Here is a 23715-nt window from a genome sequence, read left to right as displayed (position 1 = left end):
AAACATTTCTTGGGATGGTGGCAGACACGACTACTAACCTTCCAATGTAAGATCCAAATTCAATTTTTCAACATCTAAGCTCTTTTTTGTACGTTAAGCCACATTAAGCTCCCCAAAAAACAAGCTTAATGTCCCTTGTTTGCCTCCTGGAAGACCAAAATACATGAAACTTCTAGGATATATTAGCAAAGTTAAAAAAGTCTGTGCAAAGTTTCAGGGCAATAGATTATGGTTTAGGCACTTTATTACACATTAAGCCATTTTCACATTAAATGTTTTAGTATGTCCCCTAGATACTTTGCTTTTGTTTTATATGGCTGATTATCATACAAGCACCTGAATAAAGGGAGTGGGATCCTGATAGATCCAGGGACATCCATTCATCCAGACTGAGCTTGATTATTCCAAAGGGGGACAGTGTACTTTGACTTCCTGGTAAAACAGGATTTAAAGCTGGAGGTGAGCTGCTAGTGAACACCGGTGGTGGATATTTTTTGAGCACCTGTTTTTTTTGTTTTTACTACACACAGAGGTGGCAAGAGTATTCATTTATTTGGGATTGATCGATTGTTACTGGAGGATTTTATTGTCTTTTGGACATTTTTTTATGCCAGTCTATTTCCTGATAGACACACTGTATATATGAATATTTGTTGATGATTTCACTTGGGGCGTGTTGTGATTTAGCTATATTTTGATACAGATAATATAGGTTTATACATATTAATTTCACATGTGTAGCGAATTTTGAGCACATAAAATCACAATTTTCAAAAGTTAAGGAATTCCCTATCTTAAAGGAAAAGGGTCACATCTTGAGCAGCTTGATTTTTTTTAGATGCATAGAAAAATTTACTACAGTCAATCAGGTTCGGAACAATATTTCAGAATCATCAGGAACCTGGTCAAATACAGTCTCTACATGAGTAGGTTGTATATGTTCTGAATCAGAGATGATAGATGCCTTGGACACAGAGATAAGGGCCTAGTAGGGTTATAACTAGGTTTTACCCAAAGATGGCTGTAATCGAATGTCTGCAAGCATCATTGCAAGCATACAGACATATCCAGTTCAGACTGTCAAAGGCTTGGTAAATACAATGCAGGTCTCAGACATAGGCAGCAAAGCTTTACAAGCTGCTAAGGAGGATTCTGTGGAAATAGGAGGCACAGGATCAAAAATACAGGCCTCGGTTTCCTCAGAGGATATCCGTGAACCACTCCCCAAAACAGTAGGGGAGTATGTAGCGAGGTCACACGTCTCAGTGGGATGGTCCTTTGAGCAGCTTTTAAAACAGACTATAGGGAATTACCTGTTCATTAGCTGGCTCAGGTACCAGCATGTTCACAGCTCTGTGCACAGTGTCCAATGTGACTAAGAATGTCCAGAGAAAGATACACAGCAACCCAGGTGTTGACAATGCTGTAGTCAAGTACTCAAAAAAAAAGGGGCAGGGGGAATCGTCCAAATGCTTTATAAGGACTCTGGATGATAGTTCATGGTAATAGTGTGACCTGTAGTGTTGATGTAACACACTGGTCATCCTAAAATCTAAAATTTATCCTCTGAATGGTGATTTTTTTTTTTCCCACCAAGTTTTAAAGATTAAAAACACTCAAACAAGCACATATAGTTAAACAAAAATTCCTGGTTTCCTAAAAATATCATTAAAGTGGTTGTAAAGGCACAAGTTTTTTTTACCTTCCTGCATTCTATGCAGGAAGGTAAAAAAAACCTTGTGTTCAGCAGCAACCCTAATACCTACCTGAGCCCACTCTCAATCTATCGATGTCCACAAGAGCCTTGCCTCTCCAGGGATTTACACGCCTGATTGGCTTTTGGCAGCATCGGGAGCCATTCGTTCCAGCTGCTGTCAGAGCCAGTGAGCCAATCAGGGGATGGAGGGGGCCGGGCTGAGCAATGGCTCCATGTGTGAATGGACACACAGAGCCACAGGTCAAGAGCGCACCTGCTTGGGTGCCCCCCAGAGCAAGTTGCTTGCTGTGGGGGCACCCGGCAGAAGTAAGGAGCACCAGCTTGGGACCCAAGAAGATGAGGATCCAGGCTGCTCTGTTCAAAACCAGTGCACAGAGCAGGTAAGTATAACATGTTTGTTCAAGGAAAAAGTTTCAATGTTGGTCCAATGCCTCACAAATTCCAACTCATGCAGTGAACTGTGCTTACACTTACCAAAAGATGGGGACCCCTTGGCAATACTGAATGTGAGTCTAATGGGCTGTATATGGTAAGTGGGAGGATGTCACATCTCATGTATCTTGTGGCTTGACACTCAAATGGAGAATACCAAATAGTGTAATATAGCCTTGTTTATTAGTAGAAATGATTACAATTTTAAAATTACACTTACAGTGTTGCAGACAAAGTATCACATTGTGTAAAGCATAAAATAGCAGGGCAGTCAATTACTCAGTCTGAGTCCATTCCCTCGAGGTGGGCATGGAACGCAAACTTCTGCGTGTGTTCCACCGCTTAGCCGGACGTGACGTCACTGAGGAACTCAAATCCTCGTCATAGATTCATTTTCCTCAGTGACGCAACGTCCGGCTAAGCAGTGGAACACAAGTGGATGTTTGCGTCCCATGCCCACCTCGCGGTTCGGACTGAGTGATTGACTGCCCTGCTATTTTTTGCTTTACCCAATGTGATACTTTGTCTGCGACACCAAGTGTCATTTTAATCATTTCTAATAATAAACAAGGCTATATTACACTATTGGTAATCCCTCTTCTCCATTTATGAATGCCAAGCTACAAGATACACGAGATGTGACATCCTCCCACTTACCATATACAGCCCATTAGACCCACATGCAATATGGCTGAGGGGTCCACATCTTTGGGTAAGTGCAAGCAAAAGAAGGGGGATCAGCACAGTTCACTGCACGAATTTGAAGTTGTGAGGCACTTTAGCACTTTATCTGGACCAACATTGGAACTTTTCCTTGGACTTTCACTGAGCGCTTGCTTGCATCAATCATTTGTTTTGAAATTTCACCTGTCACATTTGTTACTTTTAGTTTATTTGCCCTGTTTTGCGCTGCGATTTATGATGGATTATGTATTATTTTTTTTGAACAGCAGCAATGGTGATTTGGTTTTAGGATTTAGCGCCGATTTCTTTAGTCTAGTCATACCATGTTTGCAGAGATGTATAGTAACTAAGTAGAACTACTTCACTACTAAGTACCGAAAGGCGGTATCTGTACTTTCCTAGAGTAGAATTTTTTTCTCCTACTTCACTACATTTTTTCGATGATTTCAATACTTCTAATCCAATATTTTTTTTTGTGCTGCATAGTTACTCGTTCCTATTATAAAAATTACCACTGCCAGAACAGTAGATGGCAGGTTTCATGAAGCTCAAAACATTTGTATTATCAGCGCATACAAAAATAAATGCTACTGTATGTATAAATAAAAGCTCCATTTGAAATAATAAAAAACAATATGATGTTCAAACTTTTGACTTCTTTCTTTAATAACTACATAACACAATACTTGTACTTTTACTTTCAGTACTTGAGTAGCAAAATTAAAAAAAAAAACTACTTGCAATACTTAAGTACAAAAAATGTTGAATACTTTAGTACTTCTACTCAAGTCACTTTTTGATCGAGCACTTGTACTTTTACTCAAGTATAAGTTTCGAGTACTTTATACAACTCTGCATGTTTTGTTATTTTATAAAACATAAACAAGGCTTTAATATCGCTATAAATACTATACTAGTAGTAGAGATATTAGGTCTCATACTTGCTATAGGGCTACGGGTTACAGCAATGGTCTGATAACACAAACCTTTCTTACTTTTCTAGGCTTTGCCTGTCACAGTAGGCATACCCCTGGAGAGGTCGTTCGGGTCTGGGAAACCTAGGAATGGAATATGGCTCTGGACCTATTTTGCACCCTGTGGCAAACTACATACATTGCACAAGTACTGGGGTGAGCGCCCTTACAGGATCCACAGCCAAAAGAACAGGGTCCAGGTATGGTTCCCAAAGTTTTACTGAGGCTACACCAATCCGGATGCACTGTTCCTATTGTAGTAGGAAGGCAGTGAAGAAGTTGATTGAAGAGTTTGAAAGTAAAGAGGAACTAGTGGGGCATAGAAACCTTTCAATAAAAGGGAAAAAATAGAATTTCTGTAAGAACTTACCGTAAAATTCTTTTCTCCGAGTCCTCTGACAGTCGCCGCCCACGCATACAGTCTTCACTTATGGGTATTGGTCTTATCCACAGGAGCAAGCTAGGCATAAGAATTGGTTATAAACATTCGCAAAACACTTTGCATACACACACCTATAGGGGGCTGTCCCTCTGGTCCAATACCTCCTGCTAGCAGCATTCCCAAATCAGTTTGGTAGCAAGCAGTAGATAGTCCAAGAACCCCAAAAAAGAGGGGTGGGGGCGGCGACTGTCAGAGGACTCAGAGAAAATAATTTTACGGTAAGTTCTTACAAAAATTCTATTTTCTCTTACGTCCTCTGACAGTCGCCGCCCACTCATACAGTCTTCACTTATGGGATGTCCCAAAGCAGCGTAGACATGAGGGGTGGGAAGCGCAACCGTCACAAGCAACCGGCAAGCAGCACCCAGGTTAGAGAAAAGAACCTTATCTGAACCAGAAAGGTAAAACGTAGGGTAACAGAAAAGCTCACCAGGAGCGAACAAACCCAGGAAAGCAAATTAACAAAAGGGGGAAAAACCCCAACAGGCGGGGACAGGCTAAACGCCATGTCACCCTCAAGGCACTGCCGCACACAGAACTTTGCGGCCAAAGGAGGCATCTGCCGATGCCAAAACATCAAGTTTGTAAAATTTGGAAAAGGTGTGCACGGACGACCAAGTCGCCGCTTTGCACACCTGGGCCACTGACGCCTGATGGCGGAAGGCCCAGGACGCACTCACCGCTCTGGTAGAGTCCGCCTTGACAGGGAAGGGCGGCACCCGTTCCCTAATCGAATAGGCCTGTACTATCGTCTGACTGATCCATTTAGAAATGGTTGCCGCAGACGCAGCCATACCCTTCCGAGGTCCCTCAGGAAGGACAAAAAGAGAATTCGACTTTCTGAAAGATTCAGTAGACGACAGGTATACCCTGATCGCCCAGACTACATCCAAGGAATGCAAAGCAAACTCCTTAGGATTCGCACACAGCGAAGGCAAGACAATGTCCTCGTTAAGATGAAAATCGGATACCACCTTTGGAAGGAAAGATTGGTGAGGTCGCAAGACCACCTTATCCCTATGAACAACCAGGTAAGGGGAGCGGCAAGACAGGGCCGCCAACTCCGACACTCTGCGAGCAGATGTGATCGCCACCAGAAAAGCGACTTTCCATAACAGCGCAGGCAGAGGAATCTCCCCGATGTTCTCAAATGGAGGACCTTGCGAAAAACGGACAGGACCAAATTCAGGTCCCAAGGAGGTAAAGGCGCTCTCCTAGGGGGAGCCAGATGACGCACCCCTTGAATAAAGGTGCGGATCAAGGAATTAGACGCCAAAGGGCGCTGGAAAAGGATTGCCAGCGCAGATAACTGACCCTTAATAGTGGTCAGCGCAAGGCGCTGGTCCACACCAGATTGCAGGTAGGCTAACACCCTTGCCACCAAAAAGGAGCGAGGATGGAAACCCTGCGATTCACACCAGGCGAAATAAGCCTTCCAGGTACGGTAATAGATCTTACCGGACAAGGCCTTTCTAGCCTTGAGTAGGGTAGGAATGACCGGCGGCAAGAGACTCCGATCTCTCAGGACCTGGCTTGCAACAGCCATGCCGTTAAAGCCAGCGACTGTAAAGCAGGATGGAAGATCGGCCCCTGAGACAGCAGATCGTCTCGTAACGGAAGCCGCCAGGGAGGCTCGACAACCAGTTGCATGATGTCCGCGTACCAAGACCGGCGCGGCCAGTCCGGGGCCACCAGAATCACCAACTTCGTTTCCGAGACCAACCTTCGAAGGGACCTGGATGACAACTGAATCGGGGGGGGGGGGGGAGGCATAAATCAAGCTATACCGATTCCAAGGCACCACCAGCGCGCATCCGAGGCGTCTGCCAGAGGATCGCGTGTTCTTGCCACGAACCTTCCAACCTTGTTTTTTAGTTGAGACGCGAACAGATCCATGTCCGGGGATCTCCAACGCGCACACAGCATCCGAAACACCTCCGGGTGTAAAGCCCCGTACACACGTACTGATCGTCGGCCGAACGATCGGCCGTCTTTTGTTCAGGGCTGTCGTGTGTTGAAAACTGAAAAAGACTGCACACGAATTTTGTCGGCCAACAACAGCCGACTGCAGAAGTTATGTCATGTGATGGTTAACTTTCCTTGTCTTTTTTAGTTTCTGAGCATGCCCAGTCTTCCAAATCTGCTGTCTGTCAGCCGAAATCTGTACTGACTGGCGAACAATCGGCCGTTCTGGTGTTGGCCAACAAAAATTTTAATGCCTGCACACCCGATTCTGTTCGGCCGAAAATGCGCTGTCGGTTGTCGGAAGCATCATACTAACAAGCCAACAATCGGCCGATCGTTCGGTGGCCGAATATTTACGGCCGACAATCGGTACGTGTGTACGGGGCTTAAGGACCATTCCCCCTGGTCCAGGGTCTGGCGGCTCTGCCAATTCACCACACCTGGAAAGTGAACTGCCGGAATCGCCGGGACCTGCGTATCGGCCCAAGACAGAATTTTGGTCACTTCCTGGGCCGCCCGGGCACTCCTGATGCCCCCTTGGTGATTGATGTAAGCCACCGCAGTTGCGTTGTCCGTCTCCACACGCACAGGGCGGCCCAAAGATGATCCGACCAACGGAGCAAACAGTCTGATCGCTCGCAGTTCCAAGACATTTATCGGAAGGGAGGATTCCTCCTCCGACCAAGTGCCCTAAGCAGACAGATTGCCCAGAATGCCCCCCCAGCCCGACAGGCTGGCGTCTGTGGATATCACTGTCCACAAAAACGGCCGGAAGGAGTTCCCCTCCGTCAGAGCCGGAGACTGGAGCCACCACAGAAGATCCTCTCTGACTCAGTGGCTCAAAGATATCCTCCTTTCCAAGGAAAGAGGATGCCTGTCCCACCTGGCCAGGATCTCCGCTTGAAAAAATCGTGTGTGGAACTGTGCAAATGGTATCGCCTCGAAGGCTGACACCATCAATCCAAGGGACCGCATGCAGGTCCTGAGCGATGAGGAGTCATTGTCCCTGAGGGACCTGACCTCGTTCTGCAGAGTCCGGAGTTTGTCCACCGGCAGGAAAACTTTTGCATGGGCGGAGTCCAGAACCATCCCCAAGTAAGGGAGACGAACAGAAGGGGACAATGTCGACTTCTGAAAGTTGATGGTCCATCCGAACTCCGATTCAGAAATTTCAAGTCCAGAATCGGATGCACCTTGCCCTCCTTTCGGGCACGGTAAACAGATTTGAGTAAAACCCCCGAAATCTGATCCAATGTGGCACCGGGACGATCACCCCCTGGGCGATGAGATCCTGAACCACCCGTTGAAGATCTTGAAAACGATCTGGGGTTAAATGAAGATTCGAGGGAAAGAATGTCTGCTGGGCGCGATCGGAATTCGATCTTGTACCCTGACCGAATGAGTTCCTGAACCCACCTGTCCTGAATCCAGGATAGCCAAGGTTCGGGAAAAAAGCGCAGACGTCCCCCCACCCCTGAAACGGGTGAGGGTGCGCCTTCAGGTCGAGGCGGACGGGGCCGCCGTGCCAGCGTGGGCAGCTTTTGACTTGCCCGCCCAAGGCTTCTTCTGGCCACCAGTGGCCTTGAAGGATTTGCCCTTGTCTTGTACCTTGAAGGCACGAAAGGACCCCTGATTAGGTTTAAAGGAAGGGCCCCGCTTACCGCGGAAAACCGTACCCTTGGGCGCTTGGGGCAGCAGAGTGCTTTTGCCCCCAGTGACCCCCTTAACCAACTCGTAAGGGATGTCAGACACAGTCTTCCTGGAAGTCTGGTCGGCTGACCAGCTCTTCAGCCACACTATACGACAGCTTATCACTGCGACAGTGATAAGACTAAAAGGGGCCTCATCCAAGGCCGTGTCACACAGGTATTAAACAGCCTGAATAATTTGGTCCACCATCTCCAAAGTATCAGGAGGGGCGGAATCAGCCACAAGGGTGCGTCTGAGCACCTTAGTCCACTCCACCACAGCCTGAGAGACCATTACAGAGGCGAACACCGGTTTCATCAAAGAACCCGCCATCGTATAGGAGTGGCGAGTAAGAGATTCCACCCGTCTATCCGTCGGGTCCCTAAACACCGGAGAATCCTCCGCGGGCATCAGAGTGGCCTTGTTCAACCTTTACACCATGTGATCCACCTTAGGGGCCACGGTCCAGCGCAAATCCGTAGGAGACGCAAAGGGATAACGGTACTGAAACCGCTTTGGTACTACAAAATTGCGCTTCAAATTGTGGCATTGTTCGTGAAACTTTCCAGTACCGTGGGTACGGTGGGTGGGGCTCATTCTCTAAATGTAGCGTATCCTTAACAGAACTAATAAGTGTAGACATAGCAGCGCGTTCTCCGGCCGACCCGTTGGGTGGGGGGGGTATAGTCGTCCCCCTCCTCTTCCTCCCCCCCTTCCGACAGAGGAAAGACCCCCTCAGGGGTACACTGTCCATGGCAACCATATCTAGCTTTGAATCAGAAGAATGAGAAAGTCTGGGCCTTTTCTTAGAAGCCCGCTCAGACATCAACAGATCCACTTTAGACGCTAAAGTCGCAAGTGCAGCAGTAAGGGAGCCCATCGCAGAGGATTCAGGCGTACCTGAACCCTCCACCAGAGCTGGGGGGAATTTGCTGTCCTGGGACTCCATAAAAATTTTATGGCGCTAGCCCTTTAAATCAGCGATAGCGGCGGATCCAACAGCAATGCACTGCAATGAGGACAAGCCTGAGTTACCAAATATTGAGGAATATAACTGCCAGCAAAGGTATTATCCCATGAAAATAGCAGAAAAAGCCCCCAGAAGTGTAGCTGTACAATACCACGCTTGTAACTCGATCCTGGAGAAAGGAAATGTCACGTCGCTAGAGGCCAAAATAGGACTTGAGCCAAGGAAAAATGGTTGCCAATGTAATGCTATGGGGGAGGCTCCGGGAAAATGGCCGCCGAGCACATGTTAAAATACATGGCCACACTAAAGATGGCGCCCGAAAGGGCACCAGAACACTACAGAGAAAATGGCTGCTGATGCCCTCACATGAACTTGAACAGCCTGCCCACACCCAAAATTGCAGCCCCACGATTTTTACACCACAGCGGCCCCCACAATCATGACTGTACTCCCAAACGTAGTACAAGCACTACCAAGGGACTCAGGGAACCCCGCAAACCCCCCACAGCACGGCATGACCGCAATAGCGCCCCCGTAGGGACACACGGGGACCACACAGACAGACATGAGGGGGATATCACAGACTCCAAACAGATTGCCATCACAGACTCCAAACAGACTTCCATCCCCATGACAGAGGCCCCACACACACCCCCCGACATACAATGCCATAGACAGAGGGGTTAGCATGGTACTCACCGATCCAGCGAAAGCGTGGGTGCCTCTCTGCGACGGGAAGCCTCCCACCCGAGTGGGGGTGCCGTCAGCCGAACAGGACGCTAGCAACACACGGCGTACCGCAGTTGAGACATCCTAGCAAAGTAGCCACTTCGCGCGCTTTGTCCCTGAGGACAGGGACAGGTCGTTTGTGAGGGCAGGGCGTACGCATAGCCTGCTAAACGCTCGATGGTGGGCTGGGATTCCGTAAGGCTTTAGTACAACCAGTCCGATTACCAGTTCCACAAACACTGTAGTCTTCCGAAGTCCAAATAACTAAGCGCAGGATCAAATAAAAAGCTATCAATGTAAAGAAAACACACTTAGCAGAAATAAAAATTTAGAAAACAGAAGAAAAGGCTGAGACTGTAGCCCCAGCTAAGGGAAGCCTGCCTACTCCTGACTAGGCAAAAGACAAACTGATGTGGGAATGCTGCTAGCAGGGGGGTATTGGACCAGAGGGATAGCCCCCTATAGGTGTGTCTATGCAAAGTGTTTTGTGAATGTTTATAACAAAATCTTATGCCTAGCTTGCTCCTGTGGATAAGACAAATACCCATAAGTGAAGACTGTATGAGTGGGCGGCGACTGTCAGAGGACTTACCGTAAAATTATTTTCTCCGAGTCCGCTGACAGTCGCCGCCCGATGGTATTAGCCTTCACTATTGGGTAATGACGCACTCTGCAGGAGCAGGCTGGGCAGATAATTATCAGGTTAATACAAAAAAACTTTTTGTACCTCAGCACACCACTAGGGGGCCATCCAACCATTACCAGAACCCAATCTGATATTACCTCAGTTTGTAGCAAGCAGTACCAGAAGGCAACAACCCCCAGATCCAAAAACCAGAGGGGTGGGGGCAGCGACTGTCAGGACTCAGAGAAAATACATTTTATGGTAAGTTCTTACAAAAATTCTATTTTCTCTTACGTCCTCTGACAGTCGCCGCCCGATGGTATTAGTCTTCACTAATGGGACGTCCCAAAGCAGTGCAGGTATGAGGGGTGGGAAGCAACGCAACCAATGTAGAAGGCAACGCAAATAGCCGGGCGGGTAACAACCTGAGCCCACAGGAAAAAACCCAGAAAAGAACACCCCATAAGGAGGGACAGTAAAAATAATGTCCCCTTAAACAACTGCCGCACTCAAACTCATGCGCCAAAGGAAGCATCCGAAGATGCCAAAACAGCAAGTTTGGAAAACGGTCGAAAAAGTGCACGGACGACCAGGTCGCCACCTTGCACACCTGAGCCACAGATGCCTGATGGCGAAAAGCCCAAGAGGCACTAAAGGCTCGAGTAGAATGGGCCTTTCACCGGGAAAGGAGGAACCTGACCCGTGATGAGAAAGGCCTGAACAATCGTCTGTCTGATTCACACAGAAATGGTTGCCGCGGAGGAGGCCGATCCCTTCCGAGGTCCCTCAGGAAGAACAAATAGAAAATCAGACCGCCGAATCGACTCCGTGGCGGACAGGTAGACCTTGACCGCCCGGACCACATCCAGAGAATGCAAGGTAAACTCCTAAGGATGCTTGGATCGTGCACACAATATTTTCTCCATTGAGGTGGAATGAAAAAACCACAGTGGAAGGAAAAGACTGAGTACCAGATAAGGAGAACCGCAGGACAAGGCCGCCAATGCAGACACTCTGCGAGCCGACGTGACAGCCACCAGAAAGTCAACTTTCTGTGACAACACAGACAGAGAAATCTCACTGATGTACTCGAAGGGAGGTTTGTTGTAACACTGACAAAAACCAAGTTTGGTCCCATGGAAGCAAGAGAGCTCTCCTCGGGGGAGCTAAATGCCGCACCTCTTGAATAAAAGGTGCGGACCCAAGAAATCGACGCCAAAGGTCGTTGAAAAAGGGATGGCCAAGGCCGACAACTGACCCTTGACCGTAGTCAACACCAGATGCTGATCCACGCCCTTCTCAAGGTGCGGTGAGAAAACTTCCTGTGGCTTTGCGAACCTTTAACAAGGTAAGGATGACCGCCTGAGGAAGACCTCTAACCCTCAGGACCAGGCCCTCAACAGCCATGCCGATAAAGCCAGAGACTGTAAAACAGAATGGAAATCGGTCCTTGAGACAGAAGATCGTCTCGCAGCGGAAGCCGCCAGCGAGGTTCGACGACTATCTGAACGACGTCCGCGTACCAGGACCTGCGAGGCCCGTCCAGGGCCACCAGAATGACGGACATCCGTTCCAACGCCAACCTGCGGAGGAATCTGGACAACAGTTGAAACAGAGGAAAAGGCATATAGTAGCCGATAGCGGTGCCAAGGCACCACCAACGCGTCCGCGGAGTCAGCTAGAGGATCGCAAGTCCTTGCCACAAACCTTACCACCTCTTTGTGGAGACGGGACACGAACAAATCCATGCCCGGGGTCCCCTACCGGGCACACAGGAGGTGAACCACCTCCGGATGTAGGGACCATTCCCCTTGGTCCAAAGTCTGGCGACGTAGATAGTCCACCTGCCAGTGTTCGACTGCCAGTGTTCCACACCCGGAATGAGAATGGCCGAGAACGCAGGTACCTGCAATCCGGCCCAGGACAGAATCTCGGCCACTTCCTTAGCCGCCCCATGTGACCCCCTCATGAATGATATAAGCCACAGCCATGGCATAGTCCGTCTGTACCCGCACCGGACACCCCTGAAGCGGAGATGACCACCGGGACAAAGCTTGATCGCTCGGAGCTCCAAGACGTTGATCGGCAGCGAAGTCTCCCCCGCCGACCACGTCCCCTGGGCGCAAAGCATGCCCAGAACTGCACCCCAGCCCGACAGGCTGGCATCCGTGGTGACAATCGTCCATCATAGTGGTTGGAAGGACTGACCCTGTGTCAAGGACAGCGGCCAGAGCCACCAAAGGAGATCCGACATTACCAGATGACTCAAGGAAATATTCCTTTCCAAAGACTGAGGTGTCCTGTCCCACCTGTCCAGGACCTCCGTTGGCAGAGACCTGGTGTGAAATTGAGCAAACAGAACTGCTTCGAAGGCCGAGACCATCAGGCCCAGAACCCGCATGTAGGTACGCAAAGAGGAGAGATCAACGTTCCTGAGAGCTCCGATCTCCTCCCGCAGAGTCCCGATTTTGTCCTCCGGAAGGAAGACCCGAGATTGAGCAGAGTCCAGGACCATCCCTAGGTACTGGAGACAAGTAGAGGAAGTCCGTGCCGACTTCTGAAAATTGACGGTCCACCCGAACTCCTGAAGTGTCTGAACCGTCACAGCCAGATCTTTGCCAAGGTTACACAGGTCGACCTTGAGAGGTCGTCCAGGTAACCGAGGACCGCAATGCCCCGTAAATGCAGAAAAGATAGACCGGAGCCAATATCTTGGTGAAAACCCTGGGAGCCGAAGCAAAACCGAAGGCAACGCCACCAACTGGTAATACTCCCCAGCCACCGCGAAGCGGAGATATATCTCTGATGACCCTCGAAAATAGGGATGTGGAGATACACATCCTGCAAGGCGATGGATGCAAGTCCCCAGGCCTCAACTTAGCCATCACCAACCGGATGGATCCAATCCTGTACTTCCTGCACAAAGCGGTTCAGGGACTACAAGTCCAGAATCCGACGCACCGTGCCCTCTCTTCTGGGCACCGTGAACAGGTTGGAGTAAAAACTGTGAAACCTTTCCCGGAAAGGAACGGGTACAATGAATCCGTGTGCAAGCAAATCGTGCACAGCCCCCAGGAGATCTATGAGACGATCAGGGGACAGCTGGAGAATGGACGGGAGGAAACTGTCTGCGGGAAACTCGATCTTGTACCCTGAACTAATCATCTCGTGAACCAACCTGTCCTGAATGCCGGACAACCAGGTTTCCTGAAAGGAGAACAGACGTCCCCCCACCCCGGGGAGGGCTTCCCTTTAGGGAGAGGTGGACTGGGCCGCCGAACCAGACTGACCGGCGTTTGGCTTACCCGACCACGGCTCCTCGTGGCCACCGGGAAGTCGGAAGGGCTTACCCTTCTCCTGCGTCCCAAAGGCACGAAGGCCATGATGTCGAGTCTTGAAGAAGGGCCCCCTCCGCGTGCGATGGCCTGGGAGGCCATCACGGAGGCAAAACACAGGTTTCAACAGGGAAACCGCCACTAGATAAATGTGACTGGCAGCAAGGTCAACTTATTCAGCCTAGACACAGTGTGATCCCCTGCTTGGGGACACCGACCAACATTAGTCTACTGCCTCCAAAAAACGGAGAGCAGATGGAAAAACGCTTAGGCACCACCAACATGTGCTAAATGTGCCGCCACTGGCCATTCACAATCTCGTGAAAATCCACTGGGCAGGAAAAAAGCCTGACCCGACTGTCTGGGGTCTGCGGAACCCGAACAAAACAGACGGCTCACTTGATTGAGCTGGCTCATCGTTAAGATAGAGAGTTTCTGTGATGACGCCCATGAGAGCATAAATCGTAGCGCGTTCCCGCACTACCGAGGAGGAAGATTCCCCCTCCTTCTCTCTCTTAATGTGGCAGGGCGGAACCCCTGAGGGGGACCATCGTCCATGGCAACCAATTCGGGCACCGAGTCAGAGATCTGGGATGGCACAGGCCGTTTTTATGGAGGAGCGTGCTGACATCAGCAAATTCCCCTGGGGCGCCAAAGTCGCCAGAACAGCAGATATGGGGGCCATGGGAGAGGGTTCAGGCGTACCCGAAGTCTCCACCAGGTCTGCAGGGATTTATTATCCCGGGAGTCCTTTTTCTGTTAGTCCCGCACTAACAGAAAAAGCCCCCTGTGAAAACACACTGGCCACAAGTAAAAAACGTTTCGGTTGAAAAATGACAGAGGGATTAACCAAAATCCCCAGCTTCTCAGTACATTTTTACACAGGAGAAAAATGGAAAGGAAGGAGGAAGTGACCTCACATCGCTAGAGGCCCGCCCTCAAGCCCAGAGAAAAGGTGCCTAATGAAAGTCTATGACAAAAGTCACAGGGAAAATAGCCGCTTGCCCTTACTAGGCATGTTGCCCACATCCAAGATGGCGCCCGACTGGGAGCCTAAGCAGAATCCTCACATGGCTGCTGTCTTACACAGAGCTGAGAATCTGCATACCACTAAACGTGGCGGCCGCTCTAAACGGCTGCAAAATAAGTGTACAAAACACATTGCTGGCTATCAGCAGGGACCCCAGGGAGACCCCCACAGCATTCCCATACAGCGCCCCCAGAGGGAGCAGGGAGGGAGGGAGAACCCCAACCCAGCCAGAAGAGGGATCCTACAGAGACCACCAGCCCTGCTATCCCTTAAGAGTGGGCCCACAACCCCCCCAAACGTCCCCAGGGAAAAGGGGGTTCAGTACTCACCAGTCCAGCAGCGGGCACCATTCAGATACAGGAGACCTCCCACCTCAAGTGGGGGTGCCGTCAGCCATGGAGGGTGCACCATTACCCAATAGTGAAGGCTAATACCATTGGGCGGAGACTGTCAGAGGACGTAAGAGAAAAACGGAATTTTTGTAAAATCTTACCTGTAAAATTCCTTTCTCCGAGTCCTCCGACAGTCGCCGCCTCCTCTAAGTCATCACTATTGGGTATTGACTTCCTATCCGTAGGAATAGCTAGGCATATAGACTTAGTCAAAAGACAAAAGGCATTAGCATATACACACCCATGGTGGCTGTCCCACTGGTCAATACCCCCCCTGCATCACCACTCCCAACTCAGTTTGGTAGCATAGCAGTAGGTATAAGAACCCCAAAAGAGGGGCGGGGGCGGAGACTGTCGGAGGACTCAGAGAAAGGAATTTTACAGGTAAGATTTTACAAAAATTCCGTTTTCTCTTACGTCCTCCGACAGTCGCCGCCTCCTCTAAGTCATCACTATTGGGATGTCCCAAAGCAGTATAGACATGAGGGGTGGGAGATGCAACCGGAGAAAAGGCAACGCAGTACCCACATCAGAGAAAGGAATCTTACATGCACCGTAAGAACCACTAAAAAGGAAACCTTCTTAGACAGCAGAGGCAACGATATCTCCCTGATGTTTTCAAAGGGAGCACGCTGTAACGCGGACAGAACCAAGTTCAAGTCCCATGGAGGTAAAGGCTCCTTCCTGGGAGGAGCCAGATGTCGCACACCTTGAATGAAAGTGCGCACCAAGGAATGAGACGCCACAGGGCGTTGGAAAAGGATAGCCAGAGCAGACACCTGGCCCTTTATCGTGGCCAGCGCCAGTCCACTCCAGACTGGAGAAAAGCCAAGATTCGACACCGAGTAAGAACAAGGGGAGAACCCCCTGGACTCACACCAGCTGAAATAGGCTTTCCAGGTACGGTAATAGATCTTACCAGAGGAGGATTTCCTAGCCTTGATCAGGGTAGGGATGACCTCAGGGGATAGACCCTTGTCCTTCAAGACCTGGGTCTCAACAGCCAGGCCGTTAAAGCCAGCGACTGTAAAGCAGGATGGAAGATCGGACCTTGAGACAGGAGATCTTCCCGCAGAGGCAGACGCCACGGAGGCGCCACTGCCAGGTGAACAACGTCGGCGTACCAGGACCGGCGAGGCCAGTCCGGTGCCACCAGAATCACCATGTGCGGTTCCGAGATCAATCTGCGAAGGAACCGGGACAGTAACTGAATCGGAGGAAAGGCGTACATCAGACGATACCGATGCCAAGGGGCCACCAACGCATCCGAGGCGTCCGCCAACGGGTCGCGCGTTCTTGCCACGAACCTTTCCACCTTTCGATTTAGCCGGGATGCAAACAGATCCACGTCTGGGGATCCCCACCTCGCACACAGCATCTGAAAAACCTCCGGGTGTAGGGACCATTGCCCTTGGTTCAGAGTCTGGCGGCTCAGATAGTCGGCCTGCCAATTGTCCACACCCGGAATGTGGACTGCCGAGATCGCCGGGACATGTGTCTCGGCCCAAGACAGAATGTCGGTCACCTCCCGGGCTGCTCGAGCACTCCTGGTGCCCCCCTGGTGGTTGATGTAATCCACCGAGGTAGCATTGTCCGTCTGTACGCGAACAGGCTGGCCCTGGAGACGGTCCGACCACCGGAAGAGACAGAATTTCATCGCTCGTAGTTCCAGCACATTTATCGGGAGGGAGGACTCCTCCTCCGACCAAGTGCCCTGGGCAGACAGGTTGCCCAGGATTCCACCCCAGCCCGACAGGCTGGCTGTCCACACCAACGGGCGGAAGGACTTGCCTTCCGCCACCGACGGGGACTGGATCTACCACAGAAGAGCCAATCTGGTCTGGCGACTCAAGGAGACATCCAGATCCAAGGACTGAGGAAGTCTGTCCCACCTGACCAGGATCTCTGTCTGGAGAGCCCGCGTGTGGAACTGGGCAAAAGGTATCGCCTCGAAGGCCGACACCATCAACCCCAGGCCCCGCATGCAGGTCCTGAGTGACGAGGACGGATTGTCCGAGGGACCTGAGTTCGTCCCGTAAAGTCCGGAGCTTGTCCTCCGGCAAAAACACTTTTGCCTGAGCAGAGTCCAGAACCATTCCCAGATAGGGAAGGCGAAGCGACGGGGACAACGCTGATTTTTGAACGTTGATGGTCCATCCGAACTCCTGGAGCGTCTGTACCGTGACGGACAGATCGCAGTAGGCCCAGGACCGGTGCCAACACCCTGGTAAACACCCTGGGTGCCGAAGCGAGACCGAAAAGGTAACGCCACAAACCGGAAGTGGACCTCTGTGATAGCAAACCGAAGGTACCGCTGATGACCCTTGAAAATAGGGATGTGCAGGTACGCATCTTTCAGATCTACTGAAACCAGGAATTCTCCTAGACTCAAGGAGGCCACAACCGAACGGAGAGACTCCATTCGAAACTCCCGAACACGCCCGAAGCGGTTCAGCGCTTGCACGTCCAGAATAGGACGCACTTTGCCCTCCTTCCTGGGCACAGTGAACAGATTCGAACCAAAAAACCTGTCCCGATGGACAATCAATCCCTGAGCAAGCAGGTCCTGCACCGCGTGATGCAAGTCCTGTAGACGCCCCAGAAGCAGATGAAGATTGGAGGGAAATAATCTGTCCGCCGTCCGGGAAAGAAATTCAATCTGGAAGCCCGATCGAACGATTTCCTGGACCCACCTGTCCGATAGCCGGAACAGCCAAGGTTGGAGGAAACCGCGCAAACGTCCCCCCACCCCTGAAATGGGTGAGGGTGCCCCTTCAGGTAGAGGCGGATTGACCCGCCGAGCCGGCATTGCCGGACTCCTGCTCACCTGCCCAGGGCTTCTTCTGGATGCCCTGGGCCTGGAAGGTCTTGCCCTTGGGATGGGCCCGAAAGGACCCCCGATTAGAACCAGACGCAGAACCCTGCCTGCCTCGAAAAGACTTGTTCTTCGGGTTCTGGGGCATCATAGAGCACATGCCCCCCGTAACGCCTGGTACCAGGGTGTCCAATGCCTCGCCAAAAAGGAGAGAGCCAGCATAGGGAGAATCAGCAACCATCTCCCTTGATGACTGGTCGGCCGACCAGCTCTTCAGCCAAATCAGTCGCCGTTGAAGCACCGCGACACTAGAGAGGCGAGCCACTAAGAGAGCCTCGGCCAAGGCTGCATCACACAAGTACATGACTCCCTGGCGGATTTGATCCACCAATTGTAGCCGGGCAGGTGTAACACCAGCCGACCCAAGATTGCGCTTAAGCATCTTAGTTCAATCAGCAGCCGCCTGAGCCACCAGAACGGACGCGAAAACGGGTTTGAGCAATGAACCCGCCACCGTATAGGAATGGCGAGATAGGGACTTCAACCGCCGGTCCGTGGGACCCCGGAAAACTGGGGCATCCTCAGTAGGAACCAAGGTAGCTTTGTTCAGCACAGCCACAGTGTGATCCACCTCTGGAGGCACACACCATCGTGATTCCGTAGCCGGATCAAAAGGATAAAGCAACCCAAACTGACTAGGTACCAGGAATGGACGTTTTAACGTGCGCCACTGTTCATTAACAGTGTCATGGAATTCTTCTGGGCAGGGAAAAACCTGCGCAGACTTGGGGGTCCTGTGAGTCCCAAACGTGGACACAACGCCCGGAGGACAGGGCTCATCCTCTAAATGTAAAGTGTCCTTAACAGACACAATCAAAGCATCCATGGTCGCCCGTTCTGCAGGAGACCCCGGGGAGGGGGCATCAACCCCTTCCATCTCAGCCTCCCCCTCAGACCCCAAGGAGTCCAAGGATGAGCGAGACCCTGAAAAGGGCACGCTCGCAGCAGCAGCCATATCCCCATCTGAATCAGAAGAGAGAGAATCTGGGACTCCTACTCGCTTACTCCTACTTAGCGCTGGGCGCAGCGGGGCCACAGGAGAACTGGGACCCCCCACTAGAGCTGGAGGAAACTCGCTTTCCTGAGAATCCATGGCTCAAGTTATCAGAAAACAAACTACAGTGCAAAAAAGATGTACTGTCCCCTTTAACAGCGCTGCGGTGTGCGCAGCCCACCGCTACTGCAACAGTGATGAAAGACCCCCAAAGGAGAAAAGAAAGCTGAGCCAGAAGCGATATACAGAGGGAAAACAGAGTGATAACCTGCAGAGCCCGCAAAGCGTTGCTACCAGTGTCCTTGCTGCTGATGGAATGCTGCTGGAGAGGGCTGGACTAAAGTCAGACCCCGGGAAAATGGCTGCCCCATAGGAATGCATTGGAGGCTACGCCAAAATGGCCGCCGACATGCGGTCGGACCGATGGTTCCACCGCCCACAAAATGGCCGCGGATGGCGCCAAAATGACATGTACGATCGCACCAGAGGAGCTATACATGTGTGCTCACAGTAAAGATGGCGGACCGCGCGAAAATGCACTGCTGCGGTCGCTGCACAAGCACAAACGTCTGCACCCCCAAACATGCACCTAAGGTGTCACAGGGACAGGGACCCCCGGCAAACATACAGATCTGCACAAGCGAACCCCGCAGGGATCGCACAGGGAGTCACACATGCACAGACATAGGGAACACACAGCAACACAGACTGCCACCCCAGACAGAGGCCCCACACAGAAGTACTTACCTGTACCAGATGGCGTGGGGGAGCCTCTATGTACGGATAAACCTCTGTCCTCTCTGACAGGGAGTGCCGTGAGCCAGGGACATGATGCTGCAGCATCGCAGACGAGTCCTGTGAGGTAGCCACCTCACGGCTGCATCCCTGCAGCGAACAGGGATGGGTCGTTCTTAATGACAGGGCAAACCATAGCGATGGCGGGCTGGGGGTCCATCTGACCCTCTGTGCCCTGGAGAACCAGGGCGGTCAGTCCGAATCCCAGCACCGCATGATCCATCTTCATCCGAAGAGAAGACTAACACTAGAGGCTGACAAAATAAACAGCTAGTAAAGTTATGCCCCATACACACGTGCAGATTGTCTGCAGACTTACCTTTTCTATGTAGTGCAAGGGCCGGCTGGATTGCATACAAATTGAAAGTGTTTAGGTTTGACCTCATATTATATGGTTTTGGTAAGTCTGCAGATAATCTGCACGTGTGTATTGGGCATTAGAGAAAAAACGGACATTTTCAAAGAAAATCAAGTAAAAGATTAGGAAGACTGAGAATGAAGCCCCAGCACAAGGTAAGCCTGACTATTCCTGACGCTAGGCAAAGTAAAACTAAGTTGGGAGTGGTAATGCAGGGGGGGGGGGGTATTGACCAGTGGGACAGCCCCCATGGGTGTGTATATGCTAATGCCTTTTGTCTCTTGACTAAGTCTATATGCCTAGCTATTCCTACGGATAGGAAGTCAATACCCAATAGTGATAGGAGGCGGCGACTGTCGGAGGACGTAAGAGAAAAGAGGTCTATCACCCACAGGACACCAGGAAAAAAACTCATGGAGCGGGGTAGGGTTATATAGGCATGCCCAAATGGGGGGGGGGGGGGGGGGGAGGAGGAGGAATATCCAAAAGTTTGTCCAAGAGAGAAGGAGCTTATGGTCAATGATTATCCAGCCCATTCCCTGCACAGTACAATTAAGAAAAATGTTATGTTAACAGCTACACAGATTGCTATACAGTACAGCACTAAATCTTCAATTTCCTTGCTCCAATAAATATTACATGCCAAAAGAATCAATAAACTTTGTCCTACTCACTTGCATACTAATGAGCAGAAGATTTGTGGGATCTTCAGGATTGTAAGAGACCGGTCTTGAAGGGTGAAATGGCAAATCTGTCTGAACAAATGTTTTTGCAAAGTCTGAAGATCGAAATATACGGCCACCACTGCTCCCTCCAGACACTTCAGCAACCAGAACAACCTATAGAGAGGGGAAATTTTTTTTTTTTTTATATAATATTATATATACATACATACATACATACACAGTATCTCACAAAAGTGAGTACACCCCTCACATTTTTGTAAATATTTTATTATATCTTTTCATGTGACAACGCTGCATAAATGACACTTTGCTACAATGTAAGGTAGTGAGTGTACAGCTTGTATAACAGTGTGAATTTGTTGTCCCCTCAAAATAACGCAACACACAGCCATTAATGTCTAAACTGCTGACAAAAGTGAGTACACCTCTAAATGAAAATGTCCACATTGGGCCAAAAGTGTCAATATTTTGAGTGGCCACCATTATTTCACTGCACAGCCCTAGCCCTCTTGGGCATGGAGTTCACCAGAGCTACACAGGTTGCCACTGGAGTCCTCTTCCACTCCTCCATGGCATCACGGAGCTAGTGGATGTTAGAGACCTTGCGCTCCTCCACCTTCCATTTGAGGATGCCCCACAGGTGCTCAATAGGGTTTAGGTCTGGAGACATGCTTGGCCAGTCCTTCACCTTTACCCTCAGCTTTATTAACAAGGCAGTGGTCATCCTGGAAGTGTGTTTGGGGTTACTATGTTGGAATACCCAGTCCCTGAAGGGAGAGGGGGGGGGGGGGGGGATCATGCTCTGCTTCAGTAGATCACAGTACATGTCGGGATTCATGGTTCCCTCAATGAACTGTAGCTACCCCAGTGCCGGCAGCACTCATGCAGCCCCAGACCATGACACTCCCACCACCATGCTTGACTGTAGGCAAGACAAACTTGTCTTTGTAATCCTCACGTGGTTGCCGCCACACACGCTTGACATCATCTGAACAAAATAATTTTATCTTGGGTCTCATCAGACCAGGTTCAAGTAATCCATGTCCTTCGTCTGCTTGTCTTCAGCAAACTGTTTGCAAGCTTTCTAGTGCATCATCTTTAAAAGAGGCTTCCATCTGGGACAACAGCCATGCAGACCAATTTGATGCAGTGCACAACGTATGGTCTGAGCACTGATAGGCTGACCCCCACCCCTTCAACCTCCGCAGCAATGCTGGCAGCATTCATATTAGGGGTGCACCGATCCAACTTTTCTAGTCACGATACCGATACCTGGCATTGTGTATCTGCCAATGCCGATACCAATACCGATCCGGAACTACATACATACACAATATGCATGGGGCTGCAGTACAGAGCAAAGCCACTGCTTCATGTGTATGGCTCCTCCATTCACAGGCGGAGTGCATCGGATATCACTCCGCTTGTGAGCCGGACATATACAGGAAGTAGCAGCTCCGTGCAAGTAAGGGACGGCTGAGCTGGGACTCAGCAAAACCGGATCGGCCCGTGGATTGGTTAATTTTACCGATCCAGCTATTTTGGCAGTATAGGCGCCGATATCCGATCCTAATATCAGATCGGTGCATCCCTAATTCATATGTCCATTTCCCAAAGACAACCTCTGGATATGGCTGCTGAGCTCATGCACTCAAACTTCTTTGGTTGACCATGGTGAGACCTGTTCTGAGTGCAACCTGTCCTGTTAAACCACTGTATGGTCTTGGCCACCACGCTGCAGCTCAGTTTCAGGGTTTTGGCAATCTTCTTATAGCCAAAGGCCATCTTTATGTAGAGCAATTCTTTTTTTCAGATCCTCAGTTCTTTTTATTTCCTTGCTTTCTTCCTCGCAATAATTACCAGGCGTGACCAATTTTTTTTTTTTTTTTTTAAAGATTTTTATTGAAATCCAACATAAACACATAGAAATACACATCACAGTATAATAAATGTATCATGCAACATATACCAAGAGGCAAAAAAACATCCAAAAGCATCTCTACAGGTATGAGAAGGATCAAAACTGCACCACTCAGCCATTGTACATTTCAAAGATAAAGCCATGTGAACAGAAGGACTCAATTTTTAAGTTAACCCTGAACCCTACAACAAAACCAAAAGAACATCCTGGCCTCCCCACCTTCGCCCCCAAAGAAGAGCAAAGGAGAGGAGGCCACACGGGCAAAAACTGAATTTTTGTAAAATCTTACCTGTAAAATTCCTTTCTCTAAGTCCTCCGACAGTCGCCGCCTCCTCTAAGTCATCACTATTGGGTATTGACTTCCGCTCCGCAGGAGTAGCTAGGTATAAGACTTCGTAAAAAGAACAAAAGCATTTGCATATACACACCCATGGGGGCTGTCCCACTAGTCAATAACCCCCTGCAGTGACAGTCCCAACTCAGTTTGGTAGCATAGCAGTAAGTGTACAAGAAAACCCCAAAAAGAGGGGCGAGGGCGGCGACTTTTGGAGGACTCCGAGAAAGGAATTTTACAGGCAAGATTTTACAAAAATTCAGTTTTCTCCTACATCCTCCGACAGTCGCCGCCTCCTCCAAGTCATCACTATTGGGATGTCCCAAAGCAGTGTAGACATGAGGGGTGGGAGACGCAACCGTAGACAAGGCAACGCAGTACCCACATCAGAGAAAGGAACCTTACACGCACAGTAAGAGAATCTTCTGGGCAACAGAAAAACAAGGCTCAACAGGAGCAACAGCCCAGGAAAGCAAATAACCCAGGGGATAACACCCAAACAGCCAGGGACCCACAAAAAAAAAACACAAGGGTCCGTCATGGCACAGCCGCACAGAGAACTTTGCGGCCAAAGGAAGCATCAGCTGATGCCTGAACATCTACTTTATAGAATTTGGAAAAGGTGTGCACCGACGACCAAGTCGCAGCCTTGCACACCTGGGCCACCGAGGCACGATGCCAATAGGCCCAAGACGCACTCACTGATCTGGTAGAGTGCGCCTTGACAGGGAAGGGTGGAACCCGTTCCTTCAAAGCATAGGCCTGTTC

The 23715-nt window shown here is 50.2% G+C and overlaps 1 protein-coding gene across 1 annotated transcript in view; it reads right to left on the bottom strand.

The window, feature by feature from the left end:
* Nucleotides 1-23715, bottom strand: part of SORT1 (sortilin 1) — a 252133-nt gene that overhangs the window by 151225 nt on the left and 77193 nt on the right. The window contains exon 5 of the mRNA XM_082244645.1: nucleotides 20681-20845. Coding sequence (XP_082100771.1) covers nucleotides 20681-20845 — 165 coding nt within the window. The remainder of the gene's footprint in view (nucleotides 1-20680; nucleotides 20846-23715) is intronic.

This window comes from Pelophylax lessonae, assembly GCF_965119305.1.
Source record: "Pelophylax lessonae genome assembly, chromosome: 2".
In the NCBI taxonomy this organism is placed as follows: domain Eukaryota; kingdom Metazoa; phylum Chordata; class Amphibia; order Anura; family Ranidae; genus Pelophylax; species Pelophylax lessonae.
This window is presented reverse-complemented; position numbering and strand designations above follow the sequence as displayed.